This window comes from Nicotiana tabacum, chromosome 11, assembly GCF_000715075.1.
Source record: "Nicotiana tabacum cultivar K326 chromosome 11, ASM71507v2, whole genome shotgun sequence".
Lineage (NCBI taxonomy): Eukaryota > Viridiplantae > Streptophyta > Magnoliopsida > Solanales > Solanaceae > Nicotiana > Nicotiana tabacum.
Genome location: NC_134090.1, coordinates 106,541,678 through 106,553,384, shown reverse-complemented (window position 1 = coordinate 106,553,384; position 11,707 = coordinate 106,541,678). Strand labels below are relative to the sequence as shown.

At 40.8% G+C, this 11,707-nt stretch overlaps 1 protein-coding gene across 1 annotated transcript; it reads right to left on the bottom strand.

Annotated features, from left to right (window-relative positions):
• Window positions 1-209: 209 nt before the first annotated feature.
• Window positions 210-1,349, bottom strand: LOC142165968 (uncharacterized). The gene has a single exon (XM_075224361.1). It carries the CDS (start codon window positions 1,347-1,349, stop codon window positions 210-212), a length of 1,140 nt encoding a protein of 379 aa, XP_075080462.1.
• Window positions 1,350-11,707: the final 10,358 nt, after the last annotated feature.

The following is an 11,707-nucleotide window of genomic DNA, read 5'->3' as shown; positions in this document are numbered from 1 at the left end:
ACTGGTGGGGTTCATTAAGAAGACTACTTCTTTAAGCTCTGATAAGGTAGGATTTGCAGATATAGTGTCATTATCCTCCTGAGTAATCATAGAAGGGATACATGACAACAGATCTTATCTAATTGACCTTATAGGATCTGAGAAGAGGTCTTGGTAGAATTCACAAGCAGTACTCCCGATAGCCTTATCCGCTTGAATCCACTGCCATCCTAATCCTTGATCTTGTGGATGTACAATTTTCTTCTTCTACCTCTAATAAGGCTGTGAAAGTATTTGGAATTTGCATCTCCTTCTTTAAACCACTGGAGGTGAGTTTCTTGTGTATGGAAGTTCTCCTTTAACTTCATGTATCTGATGTATTGAGCATTAAGATCATGGAGATTTGCCCTGTCAGTTTCATCATTTGTCTGAGCCCAAACCATCTCTACTGCCTTCACCTTTTCTTCATAATCTTTAGCCTTTTGGAAAATATCACCATATTCTTGCCTTGACCACTGACTTAAACCAGTAGAAAGGGCCTTCAATTTTTGATGGAAAATCCACATGGCACTGCCAGTTACCTGTTCATCCCATATTCCTTTAACTAATAGTTTGAATTTTGCATTATCAACCCATAGGTTTAGGAACCTAAAGTACTTGGTGCAATTTTCTTGCCTAACTCTGATTTCCATGAGGAGAAGGTTGTGATCAGATCCTGCTGATGCTAAATGAGAAATTATGGAAGCAGGAAAAGCAGCTAACCATTGATCATTGGCTAACCCTCTATCCAATCTTTTCCACACAATGGAGCATTGACCTCTACCGTTGGACCAGGCACATCTGGGACCATAGAACCCCAAATCAACCAAGCCAGAATTTTCAATCATGCATAGAAAGTCCAAACTCTTGTTCATTTTATAAGGAATGCCCCCTATCTTCTCTTCCACTGAAGCTATAAAATTGAAGTCACCAATCACACACCAAGGAGAGTCATAAGTTGTTGATTTGTGTCTCAGCACCTCCCATAGAGGTCTTCTAAGAATTGGTTTACATTTGGCATAGATTACTGTGAGGAAAAAAGGGGTGTCACTTTCAACATGTCTCATTTGTAAGGTCAACTGTTGTTCATCATGATCAGTGACAGAAGCACTGAATTCTTTGTCCCAAAAAACCCAAATCTTGTCATTAACATTGGAAGCAGCTTGGTGCATTGAAAGTTGGAGTTTGAGAAGGTTGATATGAGTGGTATCAAGGAATGGTTCAAGAACTGCAATAAAGGAAAGTTTGTGGATGTGTTTAAGAATTCTGAGCCTTTCAATAGCTCCAGAGATTCTAATGCCTCTTGCATTCCAAATGATTGTACTAATCATTGGAAAGAGGGTTTTAAATTGTGTTTTGGTGGGACACTGCTGCTTCTATTTCTAGCAGCTCAGCTTTTGGTAAGCCTGGGAGAGGGACTTTTCCTGGTAGATAAAGTTGTAGAAGCAACACTTTCCTGAATTGTTTCACCATTTACTGCACTAATTAGCAGCTCACAGTGTTTTTGTTTTTCAGGATCTCATTCACTAGAGTCACTGTCTTCATCCTGGTTCCCAACAATTTCATCCTCAGATTCAATTGGTCTATACTCATCCTGCTTTGGAGTGTATCTGTTGAGAGGACATTCCTCCAGAACCATATCTAAGGGATTTAGGAGATGTTTTTTTTGGGAGTGATGGGGGAGACAAAGGTGCATTTGTGTGTTTTGGATTTGGGGTGTTCTTCATTGATGGGTAAATCTAATTCATTGCCATCAGAGATTGGTTCTTTATTGGTTAAAAGAGGTTGAAAGAGTGAAGGGTTGGCTATGACAGAGTTCCTGTAACCAGGAGATTCAAAGGTTGCATTGGGAATTGGACTGACTCTTTGCTGTATTATAGGGCTAAAAAATAAGGGATCCTCAGGAGGATCATTTATACTGATTCCTGCATTTCTGCTCTTCATAGATTTTCTCTTTTTTTGGCTGGGCTTATTTTTTGATTTTTGAGTCTGAACTTGAAAGTCATCAACAACTTTGGCTTTTCTTATGAGGAGAGCTTTTATTTGTGCTGATGGATTCTCCTTAGAACTTAAGGACTCAGAATCCTCCTCAACAGTCACACTGTCATACTAATAAGCTTGTTGTGTGTCTAAATTGGAGATTGTGGCAGCATGGGTTGGTTGGTCAATCATATGGTCATTCAATTGTGCATTAGCACACTCATGCAAAACATGAGGAAGCCCCTCCCCATTTGGAACCCCTTCCTGCCTGGCAATAAGGTTCTCCTGATAGATCTTCTTTCCTCCATTAATACTACAATCAACAAAGCTAGAGGAGGGAGTAGAGGGAATGGGATGATCCTGGGCAACATCATCTACTCTCCTCTCTAGTTGAACTGGAGGATTGATAGTATGTATACCTGAATGTTCTGGAGTCTGTGTGGTCTGCTGGTGAATTTCATTTGGAGCAACCTTTTGTTGTTTAGCATCTGGTTGTTTTGGCATATAAACCTATTGTTGCCTCTTGGTCTGAGTGTTAGCTCTGAAGTTCTTCCTATTCTAAGTCTGCCATTCTTCCTCTGGTGTTTCTTGAACTAAATTTTGGTGTCCTATTGCTTTTTGGTATTGTACTGACTTTGGATTTTTGCTTTGATTTTGTTCATTAGTTTTTGGCCTTCCCTCTTGTACAGTTTGTTGTAGTCCCTTGGATGTACCTGGGGCTGTATTGTGTGGACTCCCTATAGCTTTTTGTTCTTCCTCTTTTCTCTTCTTTTTATCTTCATCTTTTAGTCTGGTTTCACATGTGTATTCAGAGTGACCTAAATGTCTGTAGTGAGTGTAGTAGGCAGGCAAACTATTATACTGGACTTCCAGCCATTTTCCATCTCCATTTTCATCCTGATCCTCATCATATCCAAGCCAGTCATAATGGGGTCTCTCCTTGGTTAAATCAATTTGAATTTTTACCTTAGCCACACTTCCCCTTGTTTTCTAGAAAGATATCGGGTCCAAGTATAAGGTTTTGCCTATAGGTGATAGCTGAGGTGTGAGAATTTCCATGTAGTATAAATGCCATGGCAATTCTGGGATGACCACCCATATTGGCACAATGGGTGAATCTTCATTTGGCTTGAATTCTGGGGACCATGCTTCTAATTTCATCATCTGGCCTTGAATATACATGTGCTGCTTAGCCCAGACAGTGGAGTGATCATACACATTTTCCAGATCAATGTAAACAGTCCTAGCATTGAAATGGGCTATCTTTATTGGTCCTCTGAGTTCAGTCTGGGCAATGAAGCTCTTTCTAATGACTTCTATTCTAGGCATGGTATTGGAGAACTTGCCAACTACTATGAATTTGCACCTGTCAGCAAATCTTACATTGTAATCTTCCCTTTTGAAGATTACTGCAGACTGACCTTGTTTGGTAGTGATATTTGGATGAGTAAATGCTATAGGTTTGACGTCAACCTCATGTATGGCTCTGAGTCTTGTGACATAGGAATAGATAACAGTAGGGGTGGTGGTGGTGAGATACTAGCAGGTTTGTTTTGATTGGAGGGATTGCTAGACTGTGAGTTGTGATTAGTAATTGGTGGAGCCTGTTTGACAGGCTGGATAGGTGGGTGATTATTTGTTGCATGAGGTTTTTGGGATTTTTTGGTATTGGTAGGCCTATCAAAGTTGGCTGATATCTTGGGTGGGGCATTAGCATTAGGATTGAAGTTTGGATTGGATTGATTTTGAGGCAGTTGAATGGCTAATGGCTCACTGATAACTATTGGTTGCACAAATGAAGGAGTAGTAGTTGAGGGAAGAATATTGACATTAGGACTTGCTATTGAGGTCTCTCCTTTACCAATCATTGCATTGCTATCAACAGGGGCAAGGGCAGCCTTCTGTTTGACAGCCTTCTGTATTTCAAAAGAGAGAGATTAACCCTTGATTTCTTAAGTTGGAGCATGGGTGTTCTCTTGACGAGTACCTACCTAATGATCATGAGAGGCTTGTATTCTGGCTTGGACTCATGTTTGAGCAACATAGGTGACATTGACATTTGGTCGAGCACCTGACAGTTCAGTAACTGCAGAGTCACTAATTTGGATATTCGAGGAAATTGGTCCTTGTCGAATTGGATTTGAAGCTTGAGGATCAATATCTTGAATAACAGGAGTAGCTTGTTATTGGTTTTGAGGCAATTGGTTCACCAGAACCTCCTGTCCTGCCAAATGGTGCAGAACTGGGCTTTTCAATTGTTCGAGGTGATCAATTGTCATGTTAGAATGAGTTGAAACTTTGCTTACCGGCTCCTCAGAAGGTGAAGAAAGATTTCCAATCAATGGTTGAGTTCCAATTGGTCCAGAATGAAAGTTGTCATTTTTTTGAACATTTGGGGAGTTTAGAGTGCCTGGGTTCAATGATTTTAGAATTGAAGCAGTAGATTGATACACATACAAAATTGAAGGTGCTAGACTGATGTGCTCATTAGTATGAGAATTTTGGTACCCTGCATTCTCAAATTGGCCGACTGGAACTCCATCTCCGGTGAGCTCTGTGTTGCTGGCATTTTGTAGATGATCATTGGCATTGATTCCCATGGTGGAAATGGCTGATTTTTGGTGAGGATGTGTGTTTTATGATGGAGAACAATCTCCATAGAGTGGAATGTCATTTTTTGTTCCAGAATTGACTTGGGAATTGTTTGAAGCTCCCAAGCGACTTGCTACAGTGAATGCCTCACCTTTCCGTTGATTCTTAGCAGCTGGGGAAGTGTTTGGATAAGTTGGTTTAGGGGGTTATGCGCCTTGTTAAGGAGCTTCTTTGGTGACTGGTTCGGTGGATTTTCACCGGTGGACGACTGAGAACCGTCCATTTTTGTCGGAACTGGCACTGTAGCGAAAAAATCACACTATACGGAGAGAAAACTATTTTTTGCCAGCGCAAATTGGTAAATGAGGGGGCAATAGGTTGGGGTGATTGGATGCCACGTTGGGGGGTTTAACCTTATCCAAATTATCTTAATTACCTAATTAGCTTAATTACTCTCCCACTAAAAATTCATAATTATCCAATTATCCACAAAATTAAGAATTATCTCAAATTACCTAAAATACTACTCACTTTTAACACACTTTATACACTTACTATCATGGTCATGTGGTACCTTGTATGGTATTAGTCCATAAATACCGGGTATTACAGCTCAGACCATATTTTATCCCAAATTATCAAACTTCGACGAAACTCATTTTCTTCGATTCGCTTACCCTCTCAGCCTCATGAATTTACTTATCACTTATTTGAAATAGCATAATACTTATAATCCCAAAATAATCTCATTCCCGAACTCACGTCGATTAACTTATGACAAAACTTTAATGTACTAAAATGCGGAATGTAACATCTCATTTCCAAGCTTTCATCAATTTACTTATGGCATACTTTCATGTACAAAAATATGAGGTGTAACAGAAATCAAGTATGACCATCAAAGGTGTTGTGATTTAAAATTATGTTTCCATTGCAAGCTAGTATGCCAAATTGTGTAAGAAATTCCAATGTGCCTAAGACTCTTATTTGCTCACCTGTGTACTTAAAGTCGTGATTATAGATGCCCGTGTTGTTGCTAATCCATAATAATATTTGAAAGTGAAAGAATGGAGTATGAAATATGACATACGACCAACGTGCCAAGAATGATATTACATTGTGGCCACTAGAGCCAATGAAATGAAAAGATGTGTAAAAGATTATGTAATAAGCTGTAAATCCTTTGTATAATAAATATTTTGGGAGTATCTTTTATTCACCGAGGAAGGGTACGTTGAAATAGCCTAACTCCAAAACTACACGTGCCGGTATAAGAGTGATTGATGGGTAAATCCCTGTATTGATGTAATGAGATTATTCCCCTTAATTGGGATGGGATTGATGTGATGAGATTATTCCCCTAAATTAGGATGAGATGATTGATAGAGGATTGTGATGTCGACCCACATGGCAATGTGGCGAGATGGCTTAGCCGATCGAGCTGAGATCGGAGGCCATGCCGCGCACATGGTGGTATTGTGAGTGGATGTCTCGGGGTGAGACAACTTAGTCGATCGTGCTGAGATCGAACTCTATGCTAAAAGCACGGTGGTGTATTCGTTCTAAAGATCTCCCAACCTAAAATATGGAAATTTACTTAAAACCTTATCTTGCTCCTAACTTGATGTTTTGGTATTGTTTGAGGCTCCTATTTTTTTTAATGATTTTTCTTCCTTGTAGAGGGTGTTTAATCATTCATACTAGTACTATTCCATATGTACTAATCTTGAATGGATGCAGGTGGTTCCATAGTAGGCAGCATTGATTAGTGATAGCGGTACACCCTCTTTCCAGCTAACTTAGTGATCCCTACTTCATTTCAGGATCGTGTATCTTTTGTTCCTTGTGTATTATATTTTGAGGTATAGTCGGGGCCTTGTTGCTGGAACTATCACAATACCCTTATGTATCAATTAGAGGCTCCGTAGACATGGTGTGGGTTGTATATTTGTGTTCGAAAAGTCAAACTAGTAATGTTGTATTTGCATCACATGTCCCACTTCAAACAATGAAAGTATATGTGTTTTGAGACTTATAAATGACGTAACTTACGGTAATCAATTGGTGTGTTCCACATGATCTTCTCATTGTCTAGTTAATGAAAATATCATCTCTTCATTCATGGGTAAGTTCGGGTGGAAGGCATTGTACATGCTTGCTTGATTGGGGTAACTCGGTTGAGCGCCAGTCACGCTCCTTGAGGTCGGGTCGTGACACATCCTATCACTTTTAGGCAAAGAAAAAGAATCCTTAGGGCATGCCTTGTTCAGATCTTTGTAATCTACACACATTCTTAGCTTATTTCCTTTTTAGGCACTACCACTACGTTAGCTAACTAGTATGGGTATTTAACTTCCCGAATGAACCCTATTTTAAGGAGTATAGATACCTTATCGTTGATGAATTAATGCTTGACCTCAAATTGTGGTTTCCTCTTCAATTTTACTGGGTGGAACTTCGGATCCAAACGCAGCTTATGAGTGGTCACTTCTGGGGGAATCCCTGTCATGTCAAGGAGGGACCAAGCAAAATAGTCTATGTTAGATTTAAGAAATTCAATGAGTTTTTTTTTTGAGCTCGGAAGTTAACCTCATGCCCAGGTATACCTTTCGATCTGGTAGGTGTTCGATCAATATGACTTGCTCCAACTCCTCGACCATCGATTTGGTGCCGTCAGTATCATCAAGAGCTATGAACGATCTCAGAACTCCATAATTATCTTCCTCGTCCACTCGTCATTCCTCCAGTCTAGCCAAGACCGACATCGGTGGTTGCTATTTAGCTTCGGCCTTCTTGGTCGGCTCTGTATTCTTTAATGTCAAGACGGTGGGCACCGGGAGTACTTCGTCAACTGTGAACATCTCCTTTGTAGCCGGCTATTCTCCGTAGACCATCTTGATTCCTCCAAGTGTAGGGAATTTCAATGCGTGGTGCAAGGTTTAAGGTCTCACCCTAATGTTGTGAACCCATAGCTTTCTAAATAGAGCATTGTACCTCATGTCCCCTTGGATCACATAATGCTTTGTCTCTTGCATCATCCCAGTGGTGTTAACTGGTAGGGTTATTTCCCCTTTAGTGGTTTCTGATGCCCTGTTGAATCCGTTCAACACTTGGACCACTGGCACTATTTGATTCTGCAACCCCAACTGGTCTACGACCCTTGATCTGATGATGTCGGCTGAGCTACATGGATCAATTAACATACGTTTAACTCGAGATTTATTGATAAGTATGGATATTACCAGTGCATCATTGTGAGGTTGTACGATGCCCTTGGCATCCTCGTCGCTGAACTAAATGGTCCCCTCTGAGAAATAATCTCGGGTGCACTTTCCCTCGTGATGGATACCTTAGTGCACTTTATCATTGGCCCTTGCGGAACATCGACCCCTCTAATGATCATGTTGATGACGTGGTGATGTTCCTCTTGTTCGATTTATTTGTTGGCGTCCCTATTCTAGAAGTGGTTTTTGGCTCGATCACTCAGAAATTCTCGGAGGTGTCCGTTATTAAACAGCCGGGTAACTTATTCTCTCAATTGTCGGCAATCCTCGATCATGTGGCCATGAGTGACATGATACTTACACATCATGTTGGGACTCTCTAGGTAGGGTCGGATTTCAATGGTCGAGGCCACTTGGTTTCCTTGATGCGTTCGATGGCTAATATAATGCTTGCATCATCAATGTTGAAGTTATACTTTGATAATCTTGGTGCTTCCCTAACCTCGATTGGCCTGTCAAAACCATTTTTACTCATCAGACCTTGGCTCTAGGTCCCTTGATCGCTCCTTTTTTCATTCCTTATGAGATGATGCTCGAACATGTTTCCCCTTCGATCTACGTTATATGGTTGGTACTGATCTCGGACCGACCTCGATTCATGGTTGACTATTTTCTTAGAGCTATTGTCGACTCTGATGGTATAAATAGACCTAGAGGGAGCTCCTGTTTGGTCGTCCTCAACTTTGATTTTTGGCTGGTACCTGTTGTGGACATCGGCCCAAGTTACCGCCAGATACTCTACCAAATTTTGTTTTAGATGCTGCAAAATCAGGAGCTTTGGGGTTTATTTCCTTGGGTGAATGCCTGGACGGCCCAATCATCAGCAACTGGACGCAGGTCCATCATTTCTATCTGGAACATCAACACGAACTCCCTAAGCATCTCGTTATCTCTTTGTTTAACTTTGAAAAGATTCGATTTTCTGGTTTTGACCTTGGTGTTCTAGGCATGGGCCTTCAAAAAAGCATCTGCAAGCATAGCAAATGAAGGAATAGAATTTGGGGGTAAGTTGTGATACCATATCATTGCTCCTTTTGATAGAGTTTCCCCGAACTTCTTCAGCAACACAACTCGATTTCGTCATCTTCCAAGTTGTTCCCCTTTATGGCACATGTATAGGAGGTTTCATGCTCGTTTGGATTCGTGGTTCTTTTGTACTTTGGAATGTCAAGCATACAAAACCTCTTAGGGATCAGGTTTGGTGTCGCGCTCGGAGGGAAAGGATTTTGGATAAACTTCTAGAATCTTGTCCTTTCAATATCAGGGGTGCTTCAGGGATCTGATCAACTCTCCACCTTCTTATCGTTGGCCTCAATTTTTTTCTCACCCGATTCCACTCGCTTTATCAAATGCTTCAAGAATTTTCATTATCTTGGGGTTGACCTAGGGCTCAGCTTCACCCGACCTCTCGGTGATTTGTTCATTTCTTCGGGTTTTCTCCTAGGACCATTCTGGCTCGACCCTTCCAGGGCAGTGGCCTTGATTCTGTAGCTGTGATATCACCATTTTTTGAGCCTGCAACATTTTGAAGATTAGCCGTAGGCTTACTCCATCACCTTCGCCTGTAGGCATTTCTCAAACTATTGGTTGGGGACCTTCACGAACGTTGTTTTCGGGGTTAGTCGGTAGATTGATGTCGATAGCAACCTGTAAATTGGTGTCAATTGGATTGGCAACTAGGACTCCATTGGGATCAGTAAGGGGTGCCTCATTGTTAGGCATTAGATTGTCGTTTTCGCCATGATGGCCAGCCTCAGCCTCAATGTTCAAGTGGGCAGACTGAGAATTTGACATCTTTAAGCTGACTTGAATTGAGACTTTAAAGAACAAGCGTAAAATAGAGCATGTTATGGAGATTTGTATCAAACCACCACTATTATCCTTAGCCCCACGGTGGGTGCTAAACTATTTACCCTTAAAATGGATAACAATTAAATTTGTACACTGTTTTAATGATATGTGGATAGATTCAACAAATATGATCAAGAGTATTAGATAAGCGAATTAAAGACACAATGAATAATCAAACTAGTCATAACATTATGGCCTAGCTTGAACTTGGATTGGGTAATAGTTTCTGCCCTCAGTTGGGTCCTTGGTTCGAAACCAATCGACAACAAAGAACAGAAGTAAAGTAAGGACTTTGCAATAGCTAAAAAGTATAGAAATAAGTATGTATTGCCTTGGTATGCGTGTGCAATGTTTCCTATTAAACAAAAAACTTTCCCTCTATATAGTAGGAGAGTTTCATCTCTAGTACAATTCTAAAAAGGTAAAAATCCTCCTTTCTCATTAATTACTGATCTACTATCGACATCGAGCGAGATCTGCACCGTGATCTCCAATTGGTGCTGATATCACGACCCTCTATTTGACATGTTTTTTGAGGTCTTAGAGCTCGTTATGGGTTTAAGGGTTGTTGTCTCATCAGGTCCGATGGTGAGTAGTGAGCACTCTGTTCGGGCCTTGATACAAAGCATTCCCAGCTTTGATTTCGATCTCATATATTCATACTCTTACCTTGTTTGATCCACCGGGAAATTGGGTGTGCGTTATGTCATCTTTATACACCAGTGAACAAGGATTATGGTACGCTCACTAAGTACTTTCCTGACGAGGAGATGTTGTTCGCCGGAGAAGATATTGCGGAGTCATACCTTGGATGGAGGACATTTTTCGACGGAGCGGCAAATTTCAAAAGAGTAGGAATTGTGGCAGTCCTAATTTTGGAACCAGGATAACACTATCTAGTATCTAGAAAGATAAGGTTCCCTTGCACCAATAATATGGCCGAGTACAAAGCGTGCAGCCTCAGGATCAGGATGGTAGCCGACATGAACATAAAAGAGCTTTTGGTCATAAGCGATTCTGATATGTTGATACATCAAGTTCAAGGGGAATGATCTACCAAGAACGTCAAGATCCTTCCATACCTGCATTATGTAAAAGAGTTATGTAAGAAGTTCACAAAGATCGAGTTCAAGCATGTTCCCAGGATCTAGAACAAATTTGTTGACGTTCTTGCAACCTTATCATCCATGATTCAATATCCAAATAAGAATCAAATAAACCATGTCAAGGTAGAAATCAGATATAAACATGCATATTATTTCCTTGTAGATGAAGAGCCAGATGGTAAACTATGGTACTACGATATCAAGAGGTTCCTCGAATCAAGTGAATACCCGGATAATGCTACCAATAGTCAAATGCGAGCGCTCAAGAGGTTGAAAAATCACATTTTCCTTAACGGAGAAGTCCTATATAGGAGGACCCCAGACTTGGGTTTGTTGAGGTGTGTAGATGTCACTGAAGCAACCAGATTTCTAGAAGAGATACATAGAGGAACCTACAGACCCCACATGAATGACTTTACCTAGCCAAGAAAATCTTAAGAGCCAGATACATTTGGATGACTGTGGAAAGTGATAGTATCCGCTACGCGTAGAAGTATCACCAGTGCCAGATCCATGGGGGTTTCATTCGGGTTATGGCTAATGATGTAATGGGTTCACCTTGGCCATTAGCTACTTAGGAAATAGACGTGATTGGACCTATATAGCCCGCCACATCAAATGAGCATCGTTTCATCTTGATGTCCATTGACTACTTACCAAATGGGTTGAAGTATCTACTTACAAGGCCACCACAAAGAAGGTAGTGGCAGATTTTGTCCGTAAAAACATCGTTTGTCGATTGGGATACCCGAGTCAATCATCACTGATAATGCAACTGATCTCAACAGTGATCTCATGAGAGAAATTTGCGAGAAGTTCATAATTTTCCACAGCAAATCCATAACCTACAGACCACAAATGAATGGAGCAGTTAAA